This window comes from Gymnodraco acuticeps, unplaced genomic scaffold (assembly GCF_902827175.1).
Source record: "Gymnodraco acuticeps unplaced genomic scaffold, fGymAcu1.1, whole genome shotgun sequence".
NCBI classification, from domain to species: domain Eukaryota; kingdom Metazoa; phylum Chordata; class Actinopteri; order Perciformes; family Bathydraconidae; genus Gymnodraco; species Gymnodraco acuticeps.
The window spans coordinates 987,006-1,011,725 of record NW_022992009.1 but is presented as its reverse complement, the minus strand read 5'-3'; the positions used below and the strand labels follow the sequence as shown (position 1 = coordinate 1,011,725).

The window sequence follows — 24,720 nt, the reverse complement described above, 5'->3', positions numbered from 1 at the left end:
TAGTTTACATGATTACACAAATGATTTGTTTGCAATTTATAGTTTTATTTTTGCAATTTATTTTATTTTGCTTGACTCAGTTTTTTTTCTTCTTTTAAACTCATAATTTTGCTTTATTCAGAGAAAGTGTAGCTTTATCTTTATGATACAAAACTAATCCCATATGGTAGCAGCTGCAATCAATAACCAATCAATTAAACTAAGACGGAACAGTAGTATCCACTCGACAGGGACTTACATGTTTGTTTGTATTATTATCCTAATCAACAATCATTGAAAGACTGAACATAACCTTCATTTTACTCTAATGTGGTATTCAGCAGGGACTTTATTTTGAAACTTCGGACCGGTAAATTGTGTCTCATTGTGTCTAACTTGTCTCGTGGTCGACAGTGAGCTGAGTTGGTGAACAGTGTGGATCAGAGTCGCTTTGGAGACTAGTGAGCTTTTCATTCAGCTGTCCGGAGGAGAGCTGTGGAGCCAGGGAACATATGATCTGAGAAGGTATAACTACTATTTATTCACACTATGTTCACATCTGCAAAAGTAGCTTTTAGACCTTTTCTCTCCAGGTAATGCCGCTCCGTTCTCCTGACCGCGCAACGTGCATAGCTCACCTGTGCTCATTTCAATTAACCACAACTTCCACTTTTATCCACAAAACATAAAGTGGGGTTGGTATTGATATGTTGTCTTCTATGATTTTTCTCAACATCGGATGGGTGCGTTGTTTGAGCCTGAAACAACCTCTGCAACTATTGTATAGTAGTAATCATTAGTATTGTCAAAAGGCTAATTTTGAGGCATGCCACAGTGTAAAAACTTGGTTCTTAATTCGATAAAATCTTATGATCTACTAGTTTATCATAGCAATTAGAGTTTTTTATATATATATATATATATATATAGCCAGGTGTTTTAATATCGTCATAAACTTACCACAGTGAATTGTAGGTGCCTAAGGGAATATGTAATGCATATTGTAGATATTTTTCTTCAGGTACACTGAGGCAGGGCTAGTCTCACTCTCAACACACTTTATAATCCTAACTCAGTTTTATTACAACAACCTGTCTTAACACTGGCATGCTGAAAATGCCAAGTGATAATTGTCAGTCGTATCAATAAATTATTGAAAATTGCCTGAAATAAAAATGTGAATGCAGAACTTGTTGGAACCAGGGGTTTATTGGTAAATCCGTCGACATTTATTGTGTTTTTACGGCATTGATCCGATCCAGGTGTTAGATCGCTTATATGGTCACAGTTGTGTTGCCTGTTGCACCTTCAATCTTCTGCAGGGACTTTTGTGCTTTATGTGTGATGGAGACACTGTGACAGTGAGATATTTTTATGCACTTAGTATACTAATGTGTTAGAGTCACTACTTTATGTGCCTTATCTTGATGAGCAAGTAGTTTGTTAACGTACAAAAATGGCAAAGAATTGTTTTTCATAATAGATCTTGACATGTGCATCTAAAAGGGAACACTTACAGACTAGCAAAACAGATGTTATTTGGAAAACCAGAAATGTTTGCAGTTACAAAAACTGTAGAAAATTGGTCATCAGTTTGCAAGAGATTTGATGGGAGGGACAGGGTCATAACATCTGTGATGTAAGTGAACATGTCTGTATATCATCAAAGGATGGCTTTACCTACAGATGTATGTCTATTCATATTTTCTTTCTCTACTTTTACAAATCCATACCTGCTAAAATCACATTAGCAGATTGTGCGACAGAGATTTGAATCCTTTCTCACGGTGTTTAAATCCCTTTAGCTTTCTCTGTGCTCCTCTCTCACACCCCCTCACACATTCTCTTTTTCTTCAATTTCTACTACTGAAATCCTTGTGCTTCCTTATTTGACTCACTCTTTCCTTCAAATTATTTTACCTGCGTCTCATCCTCCTGTCCTTTGCCCTTTTTTCTCCTCACTCATCTGTCTTTCTCATACTTGTTTTTACTTCTCCAGGTGTGTCGTGCCCTCCAGTCTGCTGCTTCCAGGATGCATTTCTCAGTCGGACTGAGTCTCTGCCTGCTAGGCTTCGCTCTTGTCTCTCTGTTTCCTCACCCAGCGCGGGGTCAAGGTAAGTACATCCACTAGCCTGCTTTCCACTCTAGGGGCCAACAGGCTCAACAAGGCTAACAGGGGGGTTTAGCACACAGCTAATCAGGACCACACATTGCCAAACAGGGCTAACCCTGGGGTTTCGTAATGGTTTCTCACAGGACAGTGGCACCAATAGCTAGAAACTGGGCTAGCTGACACATAAGCTACCTTAAACGAGGATAACTGGAGTTTTTCATTAAAGGGCTATGCAAGGCTTTATACATTTGTTGCAAGTGCCATATGGGAATAACAGAAATGGCAAACATTGTCAACAGTTTTTTCTCATTAAGACGTTTTAGCGGTTGTCTCAATGAGGTCTTTATCATAAACAGTTTTATTCAACAACAGCAACCAAGGGCTTTAACTTTGAGGCAAAGCAAAGCTTTCTACCATCGAGGTTAACAGGACTTCCTATGGTTTCCCATTATGGTTGCTTAGGGTTTCACCTTTTTGCTGTCGGGGACAACAAGGGCTTTTACATATCAGGACCAGCCTGGTTTCCTCACACACTTAAAGATTTGCCCTTTGTTTCCAGAATGGTGCAACTTGAAATGATCCGAAATGTATACATTTTTATCTTGACAATAAAGACTGATCTAATTGCTCACGCGACAAACCTCAGTTTGGCCCTGTGGTGTAAATGCAGGTATCACCCTTTGCACTCACTGTTTCATTCAGCAGGAAACATTCTTAACTACACTCTGGCGATATTGATGTGCAACTTTGCTCCAAAGACATCATTTTAAATGATCGTTTTTTATTTTAATTAACCTTTCAACGTGCATTTGCCCTCATGTGTCTGTCTCAAAGGGAAAAGCCTCAAGCCAAAATCATAATGATGGGTGGATACGCTGCTTTTCTGTGCACAGTCTTTCATATCTGTAATTGATCAGCACATGTGTATTCTAATTGTCTTGGGAAGTGTTGAAAGGGCATTACAGGAAGATGTCTTTGGTACTAACTCAGGTTACAGATTTGACAAAAAAAACAATTGTTTAATTTTATTTGAAGCAGTTTTTTTCAAATTCACAGCATTATTATTATTTGTGTTTTATATATATATATATATATATATATCTACTTCATTATCTATAACATGAGGATGAAGACAACACGATCTTCATCTATTTATCTTTTTCTCCTTTTTCTTCTGTTGGCAATCCATGTGCTAACATTCTCTCACCCTACTTAACCCAGTTAACTTATTCAGCAATTAACACGTAACCTCCCTCATTACCACAGAGATAGGTATTAGTAGATAGGTATCAACAGTATTGTCATAATTACCATCTCATATGATCCTTTTTCTTAATAAGACTTTTTCTCGAGGACCGCTTATGATTGATATTCTTGTCCCTATTGTTGTGGAATATTTTCCAAGGCCCATAACTTTGACCCAGTTTATCAGTTCAAACTGTCCTGACTGAGCACACGCACCTCGTAACCTTGGCTGCTGTGCTCTCAGTGTTCTGTCTCCCTGTTCCTGCCTGTTGGCTCAGCTGATAGAGGTGTTATGATTCTATGTTCCTGCCTGTTGACGTCAGCTGATAGAGGTGTTATGATTTTATCTTGTTATGCAGCATGTTGATGATGCTCTCAGAACTAGCTAAATACATGGGTCGGAGGTAGAGTTCTTCAGAATTGACGTGGCAACTCTACCGTGCAGTCAGATCGTGGCTGCTGTGACTTGTGATGTGAATTCTCCGGCCGAAACTCCAAATAAACCTCCAGTGTTTGACATCAAAGCTCCTGCTCTACCATGTCTCTTTCCTGAGTCGGTGACTCCCACTGCATTGCTACACAGAAGTTTCCCTTACACCTATATTAGCTGTGCTAAGTGATATTTTCCCTTCTCTTTACAAGACCTGATTGTGGAATTGAGAGGTATTGTATCTGTTTCAATCTTAATGGTTATGTAAGATAATGTGGAAGAAAATAGAACAGATCAAAAGATTTATGTTTTGCTTCAAGAACAATTAAACACTTATGTTACACCCAAACACATTTAGCATCTGCCAACTTTTCAAAGGTTGTTGGCAGTGATGAAGTTAAAACAAGGCTAAATCTGCTCTGTACTGCAGTGAGAGCCACAGCCTGCTGACACAGTGCCATAACCATAACGTCTGTGGATAGGCTGACACTGGGCCATACCATAATACCAGATTGGGGCTTTCAAAAGTCAGCATGCAAGCTTTCAGACAGTGAGGGTTTTACCATGTGTCTGATGCACGGTGACATTGTTTTGTTCTACAAAGTAATCAACTTCAGTATATATCCTACTGGTGAATGTCTTAAGCTTGATTTAAAAATTGCGGTTGCTAACAAGTGGCTAAATGGGATTCCTAAACGTCATCACGCCAACTTCAGTCTTTAACTTAGCGGTGCATGCACAGCGATGAGACTATGACGTAGCCTAATGTAAGCATTTTAAGTCTAGCAATTGTATTGAAACTTAAAAAGAGATAACAATCGTGTTATTGTGCAATTTTTGCAATTGTCTGAAATCAAATGGAAAAGTCCCTTTTGCTCTTTGTCGACGGTGCCCTTTGCGTTGCAAACTTCTTGGTCGGCCTACAAAAGATGTCATCACTGCACCACTGTACTGTAATATGTATGTTTTGTATCGTTTTTCTGGCATGGAATACTTGACATAATTAAAATTCTATTTTAAATCATCCTTTTGTCATAACGAATGCTGTTGATATATTGTGATTTTAAAAAGGTGTCTATTATCATCTGGCTGGGGACAACAGCTAGAAATTAGCCATGTTGGCTAAAGCTGCCCCATTTACTGTTTTTTGTGACGGTTGATCAATGGGGACTGTCCATGACACTATAAACAAATAAACTAAACAATAGTTTCAACTGTCAATATTAGATTGACATTTGTGTTACAGTGCAACATTAGGGTTCTTGGATACTATGAAAGTAAGCCCTTTTTTGCTTAGTGTGGTTTTTGTGGTCGGCACCCCTTGCTCTCTGAAAAAGATTTATAATTTCCTGTAGCCCCAGGTGACATTTCTTTTTGTTTTCGTCAAACCAACACTCCAAAACGTAAAGATTATTTTGTATCACCTAAGACCAATATAAGCATTAAATACCCCCAATTGAGACACTGCTGAAACCAGCAAGTATTTGGTTTTATTCTTTAAAAAATGACCTTAGCAACTGTAAAATATTTTAGTTTTTTTAGGTAGAACGACTATTAAATAATTGACCAATCATTTCAGTTCAAAGTGAAATCCTCAAAGAGATGTTTACCAGTTAGTCTGCAATAATTGGCCCAGTAAAAGCACAGCCTGGCATTTCAGGCTCGATAACAAAAAGGACACTTGCTAGTTGTTGTCCAGAGTTTGAACTGAAAGCCAGCACAGCATTCCTCAGTGGAGAGGCCATAGTGTGCTAGCCTCGGCTACACCAGTGACCCAGGAAGAGCTGAGGAGTTACGCTCAGCTTCAGCTTCCACTGAGAAACTCCTTTGCTCTGTGACTTTCTGCGAGTTAGATCAAGTGAAAATTATTTCAGCAAATAAAATGGAACTTGAAAAGCAGGCAGATAAATGGACTTCCTGCTGGTCTATTAACAAGAGCCCAGAGATGTGAAAGAGATAAACGTTCTACTTTATTTTGGCGTTTAACCAAGTGTCCATGTGCTATATAGAAAGGTTCTTAAGGCTATCATTAAATAATGACTTAATGTCCTAGATTACCCTCTTACCCAACACCTGTCGAGAAATCCTGATTTACTGTAAAAGGTTCAAGGTCAAAGAATGAATTTGGTGGCTCAGGCTTCGTCGAGGCTTCTCATGTTTCCTTGCCTGCAGAAATAATAGAAAAGTATCTACAGGTTTCTGTAGCCTCAAGGGAAACGGGCAAGAAGAATGTGGGTAAATATCACTGTAGGTTTTACTTTTACAGTGCGTTTCATTCAGAAAAAACATTCCAGTGAAGATAATCAGATTTTTCGGCCACTTTAGCGAAATCGACAACAAATGACATAGAAATATATACATTTTGTGGCTAGAATGACTACAAAAGATATACTGTTCTGTGGAATTAAATGTTGTAATGCTCTGTGTAGCATCTTTATTTGGCAATGACAACATGTAATTACATTAAAAAGTATTTCAGTAAAGACATTACACTTCAAAGCTTCCTACTTGCAAACACGAGTTCGACCATTTGATATCCTTCACTCTGTTGCGTCCCTTCTACCCATAATGTTCCCTGGATTCTCCTGTTCATCAATCAATCAATCAATCAATCAATCAATCAATCAATGTTTATTTATATAGCCCAATATCTCAAATGTTACATTTGTCTCAGTGGACTTCACAGTTTGTACAGAATATCAGTATGACAATACGACACCCTCTGTCCTTAGTAGGGTTGGGTATCGTTTGAATTTCCACGATTCTGATTCCGATTCCGATTCTACTTTTCGATTCCGGTTCTTAACGGTTCTCAATTCCGATTCTTAGAGGGGCAGGGTAAAAAAAATGATGCATGCTTCTTCCACCAAAAAAATTACATTTATTCGAGAAACTTTTACACAGATTAGTTTACAGTAATATTCACATTAATCAGTCTAATAATAATAATAATTTCAATTTATATAGCGCCTTTCACGAAACCCAAGGACGCTTTACAATGGGAAGTCTGTTTATATACACTACTATGTAACTGTAACCTGAGAACCACTGAAACAGTCCAACTTTTAAAGGAACCCCCCCCCCATTTAAAAACAGTTCAAGCATATCTGCCTTCTCAGGCATACCGGGAAGAAATGTTTGAACATTTTAAAGTAAAATGCTTCAATCTGGTGCACTTTAAGCAGAATTACTAGAGACTAGATCTAGAGGGGTACAACTCTAAACACCCATATGAAAAAGATCGGTTTACATTTTAATAATCAAATAAGTATGTGAACATAACCAGTAACCTACCATAGCCAATAACAAATACATGTAACGTATTTTATTTTTGTTGTTCATTCATATCTTATTTTACTTTTTTATTTATGCATAGTTTTGTATCTTTCCAGTTTAAAACGATATGTCTGGTTTACTGTCCTATAGTATACATTGGAATGATTTCAAACCTGTTTTATCCCAATAATTATAAAGGAGTGCCTTGGAAATATGGGTTTACATAAATTGTGATCAAAACGTTTGAGACCCACTGAGATAACTATCTAAACACTCAGAGTCCTTTACCTCACTGAGCTGTAGTTATCAGCCTCTCAGTCTGACTGGAGAGGACTCTCCCTCCACATCATTGTAGAAACATCTTCTTCTTATATCCGTTAGAGCAGCTAGCACCAGATGCTAATAACAACAGCGCTGGTACCGGTGCACCCTCCCTTTCTCCCTCGCTCGCTCCCACACTCACTCGCACTTTGGCTGTGAGCTGCGGGTGCCAGATAAGCCAACATCCCCCATTTTCATCACTTACAGCGCCCATCGTACAGGGCAAATGGAAAGTGTAACCGGGATGAAAAGGGTGTTACATTTACTTAATTATGAATGTTGTTACATCAAGGCCGAAAATTAGGATGAGCACCAACGGTCAAAACATTTTTTTTCCCTCCCAGAGCTGTCAGCGCAGCGCCTCCACAGATCTGGCGCCCTAGGCGAACATCTATAACGCCAGTGCTACGGGCCGGCCCTGGTCCCAGGTTACGCTGTAGGAAGTGTAGGTACAACCATCATGGATGTATAATAAGAGACAACCATAGATATAAATATAAACACGTGTTTATATATATCTATGGGTACAACGCTACATTTCCCGCCCCGCTGCAGTCATACAGTAGGCTACGGAGAGCGGCGAGAAACATTTCCTCAGGCATCGAAAAGCGGAACCGAAATTCACATTTCTAAATGATGCCGTTGGAATCGAAATGTTGGAACCGGTTCCGAACCGGAACAGGTTCTCGGTATCCAACCCTAGTCCTTAGACCCTCACATCATACAAGGAAAAACTTTTCTCATAAATAATTGAAAACACACAAAAGTCTGTGCGTCTGACTTTCCGCACAAATCCTGCTGGGTGTTACGGACACCTCTCCAACTCTCGGCAGGAATCGGCTCTGCTGTTTGCACACGATTCTCCATAAAAAATAGATGAGATTTAAGTTCTCATCTCTACAGCCTGGGCCTTTTGTCTTCTCCCGGCTGTTTGCTCAGAATCTAATACTTGTCTCTGTGTGAGAATACAATCTCCAATATCCATGGCTTTCTGTGAGTGTGTGTGTGTGTGTGTGTGTGTGTATGTATGGTGCTGCAGAGGAACCGGCAGGTTTTTTAAAAGGTGTGAGGAAAAAACAACCACATCGATGGATGTTCATGTGCACACACCAGGAGATAGTTTCCTCCCGTTGCGGTCTAACATGCATAATTCATAGTACAGACAACACACGGTAACACACAATCAACACATTTCAACTAGACTACAAAGAGAGGTGCAAAATCTGCTTCTCAAACCATTTGGGATTTGAGCAGCTCTCTCCAGAAGAGAGAATGTCCTTTGTTTCCGAGACAGAGAGCTAAAGCCTGAGCCGAAATCCCATGCAGCCCGCATTCTCATTCCCAGGTTGGTGCGACCATCGGTACAGTATTCTTTACATGTGTTTGTATATACAAATATTGCCTGCTCTGGAATGCGCCGGCTTCACGTTCTCTCCATTGAAATCAGGATTATCCTCCCCCCTGCTGAACTCAAGTTTCTTTGCATACCTACATGAGTAGAATTCTGCAGATAATGCCACAAAAAAAGGGCGGTTCACCCAAAACGCTGCAGAGGTGTTTGATGATAGGTCTTATCAGCTTGTCTAAATCCTCTATTGTGGAGAAAGCTGCAGGAGGTGGATACATCAGTTCAGAACAAGCTACAGGAAACAGCCCCTTTATCTTCAGTTTCGTGTCGTTTGAAACAAAGCTGTATTTATACATTAGGAGGAACATTACAGACAACTAATCTGTTCAAACATCCACACACTATGTTACCATGTGTCATGTTGAGAGACATCTTATATGCATTTAGTCACAGTCGTACAGCAGTAGAGTAGTGCAGGAATGAGTGCTAAAACTCGGAAATGAACAAAATACACATAACAGCAAATATATACATATCAATAAATATAAATGTTGTTAATCTGTGGAGATTATCTTTCTAAACAAAACGTGTAAGTATAATTTTTGTTATCATGTACATTTGTGTAAATATTTCGAAAACAAGGAAAATCTCATTTGGAGGGACCCATTTTTTAAAGGATTGAGATGAGCAAAAAACACATGTTCTTCTTACTGCACCACTCCATACAAGTTCCTTCCAAAAAGTCAGTTTTAGTCAATATGTCTTTTTCTTTTTCGTTTTGGGTGAACCATCCTTCTCTTATTTGTTGTGCATGAGAGCATCAGAGCTGTATTTAAAGAAGTCGGCGGCAGCAGATTGCTCACCTCAAAATGAGGACACAAACAAAGGAACTAGTTTATGGGTTTCATGTTTTAATTTACATCCCCGGGCTTTTTTTATATAGTTACCAAATTAGATTGGGGAGTGTGTGGCTTCTACTGTAGGTACATGATTATGATCTGGGATTTGGCTCTGCCGGTGTGAGATGGGGTTTTGCGGGTGTCAACCATGGAAATGTGTTTTGGCATTGCAGTGCTTTACAATGGCTCTTTCCCAGTGTGTTAACCTGTGTCTTAACGTGAACACGCAACAATACTGCTTAGTGAAATGTAATGCCACTCCCGAGCACAATGACTAAAGTTCCTCTAGTGCTGTTGCCTTTTCTGAGGGTTTATACACAGGTGGAGGCCATTGTAAAGTGTATTTGGATAGTGTGCAGCTCAGTGGATCCAGTCACTAAACACTCCTGCTGAGGACAGGAGAGGAATAGTAAACAGATGCTATTCCAGTGCCTTTCCCTTTGGTGCCCTTTGTTCTTTTTCTCCTTGCAGTTAAAAGGAAGTCACATTCCCTCCTTTTTCTCATCCTCATCTTACCCCTGATGACAATTTCAAAGCACAGAGACGCAAAAAAAAAAAAGAAATGGAAGAAAATGAGATCAGGACAGGGAGGGAAAGACGGACGAGGAGACGGAGATGAAGAGCGAAAATGAAAATAAGGAAAGGATACAGAGAGAAAGGTGGGGGGTAGGCCTCTAGGCGGCTGGCAAGGCCAACAACTAATCAGGATGAGAGGCAGGGGCGTCGCTTTGATGCAGCCGGTAAGTGGAACACAGAAGAAGACCTGTCGTATCCCCACAGAGACAAGTGCAGTAAGGGCTCGTCAATAGATGAGGAAGATGAGGAGGAGGAGGAGGAGGAGGAGGATGGGACTATGCTTTTTAATGTGACATCTGTGCAAGCTAATCTCTCTGATGTGTATCCTCCCGCTTGGATGAGATACAGTTTATCCTTATTTTTTTCCCTTTTTCTAACAGTTTACAAATCCAGATGGAGCGCTTGCCTCTATGCTGCCATAACTCTGGAGGGAGTTCAATCTAACTTAACTCAGTCACAGTTGTGTGTTTTGCTCAACGGGTGAGAGAGCGCGTGAGGTAAAACAGAAGGAGTGCGGATTCTGTGAAACCTGCAGATCTGTAAAACCTCATGAGCAGTGATGCTCTAAAGGATCAATGGACATTTACTTTTAAACACAACATCTGTTCAGAGGAGCAGAACATCAGAGTTGTATCTTTTGGAAATTATAAACCAAAGCCGTTTCTTTAAAATGATCTTTCTACTACTTGACTGACAAAATTGAACTCCATCCATTGTTATGGATGTAATCCACTAATACGCTCTGATGACAGTAGTTTTTCTAATAATGAGAGAAAAGTATTTGTGGTATGGACTGTGCATGACATGGATCTTTAATTAATTCATACATCATTCAAATATTTGCAGTATTTTTAATGACACTTAAAGTGTAAAGTTGTTTATTTTGAGTTTTTTTTTCTCTGTACAGTTTCATCGCCACGGAGATTTCGTGCCAAAATCCAGAGTCCCACCAAGCTGCATGTGTCGTGGAAAGAGCCTAAAGGACAGTTTGACAGCTACAAGCTCCTTTACACCACAGAGCCAGGTAAGATCCATCATTGACCTGGAGAGTAGTCTTAACAAAAGATGGGGTCTGTTCATGTGTATCAAACTGCATACTTCTGTACTTAAATGGGCTATTTTGAGTGTGTCCCAATGCAAAGCTTGACAACATGTAGTGCACTATAAGTACGCAGATGGTGCACTCATAAAGGTTAAGAAGTTTTCTGTTGAATGCTGGACACTTCTTGCACTCAATTGACCGCCATCTTGGCTACGTCACCGGCCATGATTGCAGGTATTTTTGGTAAACACAGAACTATACAAAATACTATATTGGTAACTTACTACATACGGGGGTCAAAAAGGAGCAACCAGTGATATTATAGGGTTAATTGAGCAGTCTGTATTGATTTGGTACCAAAAAGATTGTTGCTAGCTAGATATCTCACAGAGATTGTCGGTGTGTTGTGTTCACAGTGCACCCAAAGCATTGTACTAGAGGAAATAACCAAATTGAGACACAGCATCTCAGAAAGTTTGCGTCACTGGAATTCTAGCATGAATCTCCTCAAAACAGCGGGAGTTTTGTTTACACTGTGTTGTTGTGAAAGTTCTCTAAAAAAGGAAAATATTTTGTTGTAATTTGGACTCGGAGCCACCTCAGCGTGAGGATGTGTTGAGATTTATAACAGGGATTCAGATGTGGCATGTCTGGTTCTTCATTAGTAGGTGTTGGGTTACACTTTATATCACGTATTTGGGGTGCTCCCAAAAACATGTATTTCATTAGATTTCCTCGAATTTCAAAAGTGACTTTCTTCAATAGCCTTTTCCAATTTGGCCACTGTGAATGCCAATGTGTTTAGTGACAGTTGACATCAAACCCTGCCAATGTAAACCCTTAGTCTTCATCAATGATTAAATTGCAATGAACAAGCTGCAAAGCTCAGAACACCAGAATATTTAACCAACATGGCTAAAGTACTCCTTTCCAGCCTTATCTTTCTGCAGAAAGCGTCTCGTCTAAACTTAATTTGGTCATGGAAACCTGACGAGGAGTTCTGTCCAGTCGTGCCTGGTGTTCACACAGTTCCCCACACTCACACCTAGAAGCTGAGCAGCGCAAACTCTGTCATGCATTGGTTTTCTAGTGCCTCGCTCAAGGGCTTCTCAGTAGTGATTGCCACAGGATAATGCTTCCTTAAGAAGATGCTCCATCACTATTTGGAGTTAAAACTTGCACCCAGATGACACTACTCGGGTTTATTTGTAAAATGACAAACAGAATGAAGGTAAATCTAATTTCCTTCCATTCACAAACCATATTGACCATGTGGCGTTTATCTTTTCTTATGGGACAAAAATTCTAGTTATGCACAAAGGAGCACAGTTGTTAAACCTCTCGCCCCAAGGGAGAAGAAATCGACCTTTTTTACGTGTCTTTCACCTGCATGCTGCTTCATAATTCACTCTGTAGAGAAAGAGACACGTAACTACACAGGATTGGATGGAACTGATGCCGAGCTGTTCAGGAGCTCCCTGTAGAAACCTGCAGCACACACCTTGGGATTTATTGATTCAACAAGGTCGAGAAAATACTTCAGTCTAGTGTTGATGGGAATATAAGTTATTTGTGAGTGATTGGATTCATTTAAAGTGTCATTTAGAGTGGGGTTACAAGTGGATGAGTAGAATAATACTTTTCTTCAAGTATTCTCAAAGTATACCCTTCTGACATTGGATTTTAACACACTCAAAACAACGTTTATTGGGTTACGGTTAAATATGACTGTTTCCCCTTGGCTAGCTTCTTTGGGAGGGATATCATACTTTAATACTAAACCAATCTCTCTAACAGTTCCTAGCAAGGGTACTTAGCGCTAGTCACTTATCAGACCTTCAGCCTATGGCATTTTACACTGCATGATGCAGCCTAGAGCTAGCCTTACTCACAGCGATAGTAATTGACAGCAGCACTAAGTAAAAACTCTCACGCTTAACGGAAACAAGCAGACATAAATAATAGATAACATATTCAGTATCTTATGTCAAAAGGGGGTCCCGTTTGCAATGGTAGTGGAAACCCTGTAAGAATCATCTTTAGTTTAAGCAACTACATTTCAACAGATTTTATTCAAATCAAATCCATGTTCAAGTGTCACACATGTACACAGCACACAGTGAGATTTGATCCCTGCGTTGAACCCTTCCTAGTATAAGAAGCAGTGGGAAGCTATTCCATATACAGTGCAGGGGAACAGTGTGGGGTTCAGGCGCCTCAGGAGATGAGCAGGCACATCTTAAAGTACCAGTGCAATTTGGTCAAATGTGAGAATAGAACATCTTCGTTCCCAAGCCAAATCCTTCTGAAATGAGCATAACGTTTAAATAAATACAAGACAGTATAACCAGGGCTGCACATAACTGGTGCGCAGGTGCGCATGCGCACCTCCGCCAAAAAAAGAGCACCGGGCCATTTGAAACAAAGCGCATTTGCGTACCAACATTGAGAGAGGGAGAGAGAGAGAGAGAGAAGAGAAAAGAGAAAATAGAGGAGAGAGGAGAGATGAGAGAGAGAGAAGAGAGAGAGAGAGAGAAAGATATTTGCGAGTTGCATATGAACCATGATATGAACTCAGGGCCGGCCCGTAGCGCTGGCTAGATGTTCGCCTAGGGCGCCAGACCTGGGGAGTCGCTGCGCTGGCAGCTCTGGGAGGGAAAAAAACATTTTGACCGTTGGGGCTCATCCTAATTTTCGGCCTTGATGTAACAATATTCATAATTAAGTAAATGTAACACCCTTTTCACCCCGGTTACACGTTTAATTTGCCCTGTACGATGGGCGCTGTAAGTGATGAAAATGGGGGATGTTGGCTTATCTGGCGCCCGCAGTTTACAGCCAAAATGCGAGTGAGCGAGGGAGAGAGGGAGGGTGGTACCAGCGCTGTTGTTATTATAATCTGGTGCCGTGCTAGCTGCTCTAACGGAGATAAGAAGAAGATGTTTCTACAATAATGTGGAGGGAGAGTCCTCTCCAGTCAGACTGAGAGGCTGATAAGTTAACTACAGCTCAGTGAGGTAAAGGACTCTTAGTCTAAATTCAAACGGTTTGGTCACAATTTATGTAAACACATATTTCCAAGGCACTCCTTTGTAATTATTGGGATAAACAGGTTTTAAATCATTCCAATGTATACTATAGGACAGTAACCCAAAATATCCTTTAAAACTGGAGAGATTAAAAAAAAAAGCATAAATAAATGTTAAGGTAAAATAAGATATGAATGAACAACACAAATAAAATAAGTTACATTAATTTGTTATTGGCTATGGTAGGCTATTGGTTATGTTCACATACTTATTTGATTACATCCACTTGTCTAAGATGACAACAGAGACTTTCGACCCAAACCCAGCTGTTGACTTGTGGATGCAAGCATCTAATCGCAGACTCAACCAGAGAGAAAGTAGTAGGCCTACATCATCAGCTACCATGTCTGACAGAGAGGAAGACAGTGAGGAGAACAGTCAGGAGGGTAGTGATGACAGCTTGTAGGATTACTGGTCGTGCTAATGTTGTCTTGTGTTCACCTCTGCATGTGTGTCTTGTGTTCACCTCTGCATGTGTGTCTTGTGTTCACCTCTGCATGTGTGTTCTGTGTTCACCTCTGCATGTGTGTTCTGTGTTCACCTCTGCATGTGTGTTCAGTGCCGTGTGTCTGGCAAATAAAGTCAAGACCCCCTCAAAAGTTACGGTTTATTTCATTTTAAGGATGAGCATCAAGCAACATCTCCAGGTGCTCCTTTGAGAACCAGGGCAAACAAGTTATGTGCACCCCTGAGTATAACCTTCATGAAAGTAGTATTCTTTAAAGGGGTGGCCTGCATCTGTTTTAGCCAGGTATACTGTACATAATATACTGGTAACTGAGTGTGAACTTAAACTACAATTCCTTGTAGGCTTGCACCATCACTGTCAGTCTCGTCAACAGTACATCACCTCACTGAGGCACAATGAGACTGTTCTCTGAGACTGTCTGTACTCTTCACAACATGGACATTATGTTGTTTTATTGCTGTAACAGATATATATTCTGTGTGATAGAGATTGACTGTAATCATAGTTATAAAGTGATCATCACACAGGGTATTACTCTAATTGAATGGCAGCAAGTGAAAAACAGATGCAGTGCAGATGTTTTTACGGTTTATGGATATGATGTAAAGCCATAAGCCTGCAATTTGTATTGTATTGTAATTATAGTGTGATTGGTTAAGCACATCATGGTACATCAGGGAGCTGTTACTGGATCCTGTATTGGAGTAAACAACCTGGTCTCTTTTCTTCATGACTTTGCCACTCCTGTTACTTTATAATGTCATATTTAACCTCCAGCTAATTTTATAATTTATAGAAAGAGAGGTGAACCTTCACAGTCTTAGTCCTCAAACATGATGTCTTGGTCACTAAGCAACCCGGTATAAATGTTACTTTATATGACTGAATTGTTATATACTCAAATAAAAAAATGAAGCCCCAACAGCATCTACTGTGTGTTTAGTGTTGGTACAGCTTGTTCTTCAAACAGCTGTTGGCCGTGACACACTGATTCATGTACCTATTGTTTTATTTGTAAATCACTGGATGTCAAAGCTTGTACAGTCTAATTTGAACTCCAGTTTCACTTCACAACACTGACAAGAACATGGTACAGCAACACTTCATCAAGATCCAGGTTCATTTGAGTTATTGCTCATTTGCATACAAAAGTAAAAAATGGATGCGAAAAGAAGTTACCAAGGAGATAAAACACAAATGATACAGACAGCGTGTGTTTGTGCAAGCTCAATTTAGAGAAAGGGTTTGCTGTTGTTATAGGTATAGTAGGCCAGTGGAGATGCACAGATATGAAATGCTGTAGAAAATGGAATTGTCAGTGTTCTTTACTATAATATAGTATGCAATCAGCTTGATATGTATAGATCTGAATGGGTGTACAGTAGGAATGGTAAATGGACTGTACTTATATAGCGCTTTATTCAGTCTTTACGACCCCTCAAAGCGCTTTACATACTACATGTCGTTCACCCATTCACACAGAGCAGTGCCACTTGCTCTAGGAACTAACATTCACACACCGTTGGCCGTCGGGAGCAACTCGGGGTTAAATATCTTGCCCAAGGATACATGGACATGTTGGCGGCACGGGCTGGGATCGAACCCACAACCTTCTGGTTGAAAGACGACCGCACTCCCTCTCAGCCACAGTCGCCCAAGGGCTGCACAATCTAATTGCGATATTTCTGACAAATATTGCGATTCGATTTGCGATATTTGTTTTTAAGCGACCCAACTGAAGTTTATTGTAAAATGCGGCCATATCTCCAGCTAGGAAGGTCGTATCAACGTGTTCCCGTCTCTAGCACCCCCGCAGCCAGAGCTCAGAGTGAAATAACTAAACTTACTAACTTCCGTTGGGTTGCTTTAAAGTCAAGCTTCAGTTTAAGATTCACCCTGTAATAGAAACATGTGATGGAGCATTACTAACCTGACTCAGATGCTTTGTTTCACCAAACCATCTAAAGCTCCATTGGAAGCCATTTGGAAAAGGGCAGGCACTTTCAAAAATACTTGGCAGGTGATTGGATCAATCTGTCTATCACCTTCTATCATGGGCCACTGCTGATTGGTTAACAATGACTGGTACATGTGGAGCACAGCACTTCTGATTGGTGTGGATGACTGACACACAAGAAGAAGAATGATAATCACATCATTTAAAATCGCGATTTCGATTTAAAACCGATGAATCGTTCAGCCCTAGTGTTCAGTCCATACCATCACAAGTTTCTTTTTTTAATCATGATGTTTTCCTACCTTTATTTCTTTCCTGCAAAGACCATTTTGGGAATAGTGCAGCTGCATGAACTGCTGCAAAACATGTCCTCTCGTCTTGTAACTGAAATGACTGACAGCTTTAAGCATTCATTTTGTTTAGGACTTCCCAAAGTAAGGTGTGAGGCCCAGGAGGGGCCCTCTATGGGTTTGTGGAGGCACAGTTTATTTTCCCTTTATCTTAATCACTAGAAACCAGATACTCAATACAATAAAGGATGATTATACTGTATAATAAGTAGAGTAAATATGTTTGAATGGCTTAACATAGAGTATAATATCAAATTGACTTATTCAGAAATGTCTAACTGACGCAACGAATGAAAGAAAGAAAGGAATATTTTATTTTCTAACACCGGTCTGCCTGTTTTTATTACATCAGGTTTCATAGAGCCAAAACATTTCAAGTGCTACTCAACTGGCTTTAGATAAGCCAGTCCTTTATTAGTATATAAGTGCTTTGTTAGTAATTCTATCGCTCGAAGTGGAGTCGAAAGAGATGAGTTTTCAGTCTGCGCCGGAAGATGTGTAAGCCATCTGCTGTCCTGATGTCAATGGGGAGCTCATTCCACCATCTTGGAGCCAGTATAGCAAACCATCATGTTTTTGCTGATGGGAACTTGGGTCCCCCTCGCAGCGAGGGTGCAGCGAGTCGTTTGGCTGATGCAGAGCGTAGTGCACGTGCTGGGGTGTACGGTTTAACCATGTACTGGATGTAGGAAGGGCCAGATCCATTCGCAGCATGGTAAGCAAGTACCAGTGTCTTGAAGTGGATTCTAGCAGTTACCGGAAGCCAGTGAAGGGAGCGGAGGAGCGGAGGAGCGGAGTGGTGTGGGAGAATTTAGGAAGGTTGAAGACCAGACGAGCCGCTGCATTCTGGATGAGCTGCAGAGGTCGGATGGCACATGCAGGTAGACCAGCCAGGAGGGAGTTGCAGTTGTCTAGGCGTGAGATGACGAGAGCCTGGACCAGAACCTGCGTGGCTTTCTGAGTCAGGAGGGGACGCATCCTCCTGATGTTTCTTTCAAATCACTCAATGTAGTGCATTACAATACTAAACCACCTGAAAGAAAGATCATCTGATTATAGTGAAGTAGCTAATACATTTAATTAATATAGTAGGCTACATCCTACAAAGACAATTTTGGGCTAGACCAGGGGCGGCTGTGGTTCATAATGTACATGGTGGTTCTCTAACTGGAGAGTTGGTAGTTGAATCTCCAGCCTTTGCATTCATAATGGTGATGTGTCCGAATGTCTTTATTGTATATGTCAAAGCACTCTGAAGGGTAAAAGAGTGGACAAGTGCTATATAAATGCAGTCTATCTGCCTAGATTCCCTTTTTCACAAAACAATGTTGTGATCCACATCTAGTTTAAATCATGGGGTTGTCTAGGTTTAGTATTTCCCGATGAAGAAAAATTATATATATTTAAAAACAATGTTATTGTGCATCTTTGTAAAATAACCAGTACCACAGGCTTTTATTATTAAAACAACTAAACTGTTTGATGCACCTATCCATTGTGGCCTGAAGTTTGAAAGTGAAGTCAACCTCTGCCACAGTGCTGCTTTCAGCCAACGGCCAGGTAAACCTGTAGCTGGCGTTATGCCTTAGCCGTCTGTTTGATCACAGTAATGGAGAAAAAGTCAGATAAGATGCAGTGAGCACAGGCAGCCGTCCCCTGGCACTGCAGGGAGAGTGGAATGTATGGAGGGAATGACACAGGAATATAAAAAGAGGGGGATACTATAGAGGGTTGGATAAAGGATGAAGCTGGAAACACATGGAGGAGAGGTAATGAAAAGACGGATGTTGGGTATAGATAATGAAAGGTGAAGCATGGGGAGACAGACAAAACCATTCAAAACCTGGTCATCTTCAGCTTTTATCACCTTAATGGCCCCTGAGTTAAAGGTTTGTCGCTTTTGATGCATACATTTTGTATCATATAAACCTAGGGAGTTCCCTTCAACCATCGGGGAGCCTTTCTCCATTGTCACATGATGTCAATGCTTTTCCGTTTACAGTAACGAGCACTGAAGTCTCACATCTACTAGAAAGCTCTACTGCCTTTTTCATATTCTTCCATATCCAAATTGGCCTGACATTTTCACCAAAGCATGATGACCTCTTTTCTGAGACATGCCCACGCAGCTCGCGTTGCAGCATTACATTACATTACATTGCATTTAGCTGACGCTTTTATCCAAAGCGACTTACAATAAGTACATTCGACCAGGAAGACACAACCTTGAAGAAAACAGAATCATATAAGTACATCAGGTTTCATAGAGCCAAACAGCATGTTGCCTTTGGGTATTGCTTAGTTTTGAAGAATCGAGAAAATGTGAAGGAATAACTGGAAGTGCGGGGATGGCTCTGTGCCTTCTGGGCCGAGTGAGCGAGCTGAACGACGGGGTCCATCGTCTTCAGCCTGTAGGCTTCTGGTATCAGCATGAGTGTAGTGAATGTGGAAAAGCAGTGAAGGAGTGGTAGTTTTTGTCTAACTCTGCTTCACTGCAAAAAACTGAAATGTTGACTTTAATTAAATGTATTATGTCAACAGATTTCAAATAACTTTCACATTAGGTTAGTTGTCAGAAATAACATTAGGTTTAAATAAAAAATATTAGGTTCAACTTGCTTCAACTGTTGTTCATTTAATAAAAGTCAACGGTTCAGTTTTTTCAGTGTGCACGTTTCATCGAGCTTGTCTTTTCCAGGTTAAGGAGAAGACAAGACTCAAACTCTGTCATCGCTTAAGCAAATTCTGAAAGACAAAAACAAATGTAAGTGCCTGATTGTGAAGTGAACAAAACTATTTAATTAAAAAACCTTTTTTTTACCATTCAAGAGTTTAAGGAACCAAATGTGGTAAAGACAGATAGGGATTTATCTGTTTGGATACAAATAGGGTGTTTCTTTGCTGACAAATATTTTGTAGGAGCAGATAGTAGAAAGTAGATCTTTGATTTTTTTTAAATAAAGAAATTGGCTTCAATCTCTGTAAGATGTATTGATCCAAACCGAGACATGTGTTCTGCAGCAACAGCAGAAGTCTATTAACTGAGCAGGAGGCAAAATGACCAATTCAATTTCATCACATACAAAAATCCCCAAGACGAAATAAGCACTTTTCTTTCATCACACACTCTTAAACTAATCTGAGTGTTTTTCTCTGATGATCTTGGACTTCTAATCCAATATCTGTAGACACGATATTTCCCTGAAATGCCAGGAAATGGAACCCTACGCTTCTGAGTCAATCTGTAAACTGCTGACTTCTGCCAAACCTTCTGCTGCTATCACAGCAAAGCACATTTGGCAGGATTAGAAAACAATATACTTAATTTGATTGATGTTTGTGATATTTTATTTAAACTTATTGCGGTTTATTCATAGTCTTAGTTTTAGATTTTTCTAAATATTTCCCTCCGTTTTCTACTGCAATAATGATCTTTAACCTCAGGCGTTAATAAAGTCAATCTTTCCTGTCCTCAGTTTGTGATGCCAGAGGGCTTCCAAATGTTTCTTTTGTTAGTGTTACTTTCAAATATAACTGAGGACATTTTCACATATTTTGTAAATAGTTTGAAGTTATTTGAGAACTCAGAGAGGTGTACAGTAGATATATGTTTATTTCAAGTGTAAAATGATAGTTTGGTATGGAGGTTTGAGAGACAGTTCAATAACTAAAGATTATTAACAGCAGTAATCGTCTTTGCTGAAGGGTTGCACAATACATTGAGTCCCAACTTGCTCACATGTTTTAAATAACCTAAATATCAAGTATTATCCATTATTTAAAGGGATGATTCAAATGTTTTGAATTTAATTCTGTCTGTTACTTTAATAATACTAATTCATGGTATTTATTTAAGCGCTTTACATTACATATTCGACATATTATACATTTAATAATGTCGACAACACCCACAGGAGCAATTTAGGGTGAAGTGTCTTGTCCAAGGACCAACAGCCCGTTGACGAGGTCTCTATAGGAATGATACCCATCTAAACAAGGTTTTATCTACCTGTCTTTAAGGGTTATATACAAAATAATGTACTCATCCATAGTCAGTGTTTTAACTACAGTAGAATGCAGTTTAGAAAAGACTGACAGGAGCAAAGCAAAGTCGTACTGTGGATGGGGGCAGCCATTTCCTTTTCGTAGAAAGGAGCCAGTTGATGTGATTAGGCCACCTAGTAAGGATGCCACGTGGCCGCCACTTAAGGGAGTTTTTCCATGCATGTTAAGCTGGGAGGAGAGTAAGAGGGGCACCAAGGACCAGGTGGAGGAATGATATCTTCACGCTGGCCAGGGAGCACTTCAGAATCCCCCAGGCAGAGCTGGTCGATGTGCCCAGGGACAAGGGAAGGTTGGGGCCCTCTCCTGGAACTGCTGGATCCTGGATGGATGGACAAAAGCCAAATTAATTGAAGCGTGCATCTAACCAAAGTGTCACAATAACATCAACTATAATAACCGATAGAGGCAGTGCTAGTTCAACAACTCCCTTGTAAAATGAACTTCAACATAATATCAGCACAAAGAGTTCAACAGTAAACAGTGACACAGAGCAGGTAGAACAACTTCTCAAAATCAACTGCAACAGCCACAGGCTGAGCTGTACGGTTCCCAAAATGTGGGGACTGTCTTGCTAATGTGTATGTGATGAAGTTTCAATTAGAAAAACATTTGCAAGTGTGTGTTGTTGATGGGAGTTAGTGGCAATACAGATCCCATGATGAGGTCAAATTACAGTTTTTGTCCCTGTCGCATTGGGCTCTCTGATGGCAATGAAAAGTGCTGAAAATGCTTAAGATGTAGTTTACACTTAAACTTGAAAGTATGAAATGTTGCTGCTGCCCTCTCCTTAGCAGTACATTGCTTTGCTTCTGTCCATGTGCTTCCGTTTGATTCTCAAAACTGGGAGCGTGCAGACTGTCATCTAAGCAAGTTCACTTACCTGCTATGGATAAGTGGCTCATACAACCCCACTTAAAAGATAAAAACGATCCCTTTAAAGTCACTTACCTCAAAATATGCTTTGTAGTGTAGTACACGGTTGTCTTTTGTGTTGTTGTAGTAAGTAATGAGCAGGCTTGGCGTCTTGATCCACGACCCATTACATGTGAACGGTTGAATAAGAGGCGAGCTGCTCGTGCTGCCTGATACGACCATTTTAAGCCACTGACCCGCTGTGTAAAATAAATCATTACGTTCTAAATAACATTTCACAGACCAGAGTTATCAAAGCAATTAGCAAGAGCCTTTAGGTTGTTCGTTACAGTTGAATTATGTACAGCAGATGGTCATTCATGCACCTGAAGATGTATGTCTGCCATCAGCGTGAGTCAGAAGTCAAACTGTCATGTGCTCCAAGAAATGCATAACTCTCATGTTTCTCTATATGCAGCAGAGGTGGGGACTCGAGTCACATGACTTGCACATGTAGGACTTACTCCCACCTCTGATAAGCAGATGCATTTGATTTGGCACACACAGATTTAGGCGACGCTCATCATCTTTAGAGAATAAAGTTATTTATGAATGTGCTGGATAACCAAGAAAATGACTTCCTGAGTTCTGCACGATTAGAAACAAAAAATGCTGATTCTAAGCTACATTTGGCTGAAAACCTTTGACCTATTTACACAATTATTTTTAGTGTTAATCCTAAGGTTAATGTCTTGTTATCTGTCTTTACCTCCTGCTCTGAGATAATTCAGCATTCTGACTCATTTCTCCTGTCGGAGCAAAATAGGTGGAACTCATTGGCCAAAATGCAACACACACAAACAGCCACAAGATACTAAGGCCTTTTCATAAGGAGTTATGGAAAGGCCTTAGTATCTTAAAAATGATGCCTTTTCGTGATCAGAGTTCAAATCAGGAAATGTTTCTTCCCTCTAATCATCAGACTGAGTGTGTTTGCTCTCTTTCCCTTAATAGGTGGAGAGCAGAAGGACATTGAGGTATTGAAGCAGGAAGCAAAGCTGGTCATTGAGGACTATGACCCCTCCAAAGAATACAACTTTAAGATAATTGCTGTGAGTGGAGGACAGCAGAGTAAACCTCTTCAGGCCAAACATGAAGGTAAGAGCCTTTTTCTGAATCACATCAGTTTGCTTTCAGACTGGAGGCTCACACAAGTAGCATCATATCATTATCATTTGTTTAAAGAGTGCCCTATAATGCTTTTGGGGGTTTCCCTTTCCTGTAGTGTGTTATATAGGTTTGTGTGCATGTAAATGGTCTGCAAAGGGTAAAATCCCCTGCCTGAAACACCTCCAATGGATTCCTTTGCTTACTTCCATAAAGTACTGACATCACTATGTAACACTTGCCCTTCTATTGGCTATCGCTGCACCACATTGTATGTGATAGGCTAAGGGGCAGCCGGACATCTCTAAGCGGTTGACCAATCGCAACAGAGCCGGCCAGCTAACCAATCAGAGCAGACTGGGCTCTGGTTTCAGACAGAGGGTGAAAAGAGGTGCTGCAGCACAGGCAGTATGAGAAAAATAAAGAGCTTTTTGAACATTAAAGCATGGAGACATGTCCCAGTAGAGACACTACATACTGATATACACCTGAACATCAGCAGGAGAGGACTCTTTAAAGTAGAGACACTACATACTGATATACACCTGAACATCAGCAGGAGAGGACTCTTTAAAGTAGAGACACTACATACTGATATACACCTGAACATCAGCAGGAGAGGACTCTTTAAAGTAGAGACACTACATACTGATATACACCTGGACATCAGCAGGAGAGGACTCTTTAAAGTAGAGACACTACATACTGATATACACCTGAACATCAGCAGGAGAGGACTCTTTAAAGTAGAGACACTACATACTGATATACACCTGAACATCAGCAGGAGAGGACTCTTTAAAGTAGAGACACTACATACTGATATACACCTGAACATCAGCAGGAGAGGACTCTTTAAAGTAGAGACACTACATACTGATATACACCTGAACATCAGCAGGAGAGGACTCTTTAAAGTAGAGACACTACATACTGATATACACCTGAACATCAGCAGGATAGGACTCTTTAAAGTAGAGACACTACATACTGATATACACCTGAACATCAGCAGGAGAGTACTCTTTAAAGTAGAGACACTACATACTGATATACACCTGAACATCAGCAGGAGAGGACTCTTTAAAGTAGAGACACTACATACTGATATACACCTGAACATCAGCAGGAGAGGACTCTTTAAAGTAGAGACACTACATACTGATATACACCTGAACATCAGCAGGAGAGGACTCTTTAAAGTAGAGACACTACATACTGATATACACCTGGACATCAGCAGGAGAGGACTCTTTAAAGTGGAGACACTACATACTGATATACACCTGAACATCAGCAGGAGAGGACTCTTTAAAGTAGAGACACTACATACTGATATACACCTGAGCATCAGCAGGATAGGACTCTTTAAAGTAGAGACACTACATACTGATATACACCTGAACATCAGCAGGATAGGACTCTTTAAAGTAGAGACACTACATACTGATATACCAACCCTGTCTCCTAAAAAGTACGTTCCCACAGAACTAAACTGCATTCTCAATTACGTTTAGCTAGAAACGTATTTTCTCCCACGTT

General features: G+C 40.3%; 1 protein-coding gene across 4 annotated transcripts in view; it reads left to right on the top strand.

Annotated features, from left to right (window-relative positions):
• Nucleotides 1-372: 372 nt before the first annotated feature.
• LOC117536481 (collagen alpha-1(XIV) chain-like) overlaps nt 373-24,720 on the top strand; it is a 220,089-nt gene continuing 195,741 nt past the window's right edge. For 2 of the 4 annotated variants that reach the window (XM_034201379.1, XM_034201377.1), the window contains exons 1-4: nt 373-504; nt 1,979-2,093; nt 11,095-11,211; nt 23,026-23,169. In XM_034201379.1, coding sequence (XP_034057270.1) covers nt 2,012-2,093; nt 11,095-11,211; nt 23,026-23,169 — 343 coding nt within the window. In that variant the 5' untranslated portion in view covers nt 373-504; nt 1,979-2,011. Of the gene's footprint in view, nt 505-1,978; nt 2,094-11,094; nt 11,212-23,025; nt 23,170-24,720 lie in introns of those variants that run through there. The other 2 variants (XM_034201378.1, XM_034201380.1) reach the window with 2 other exon arrangements.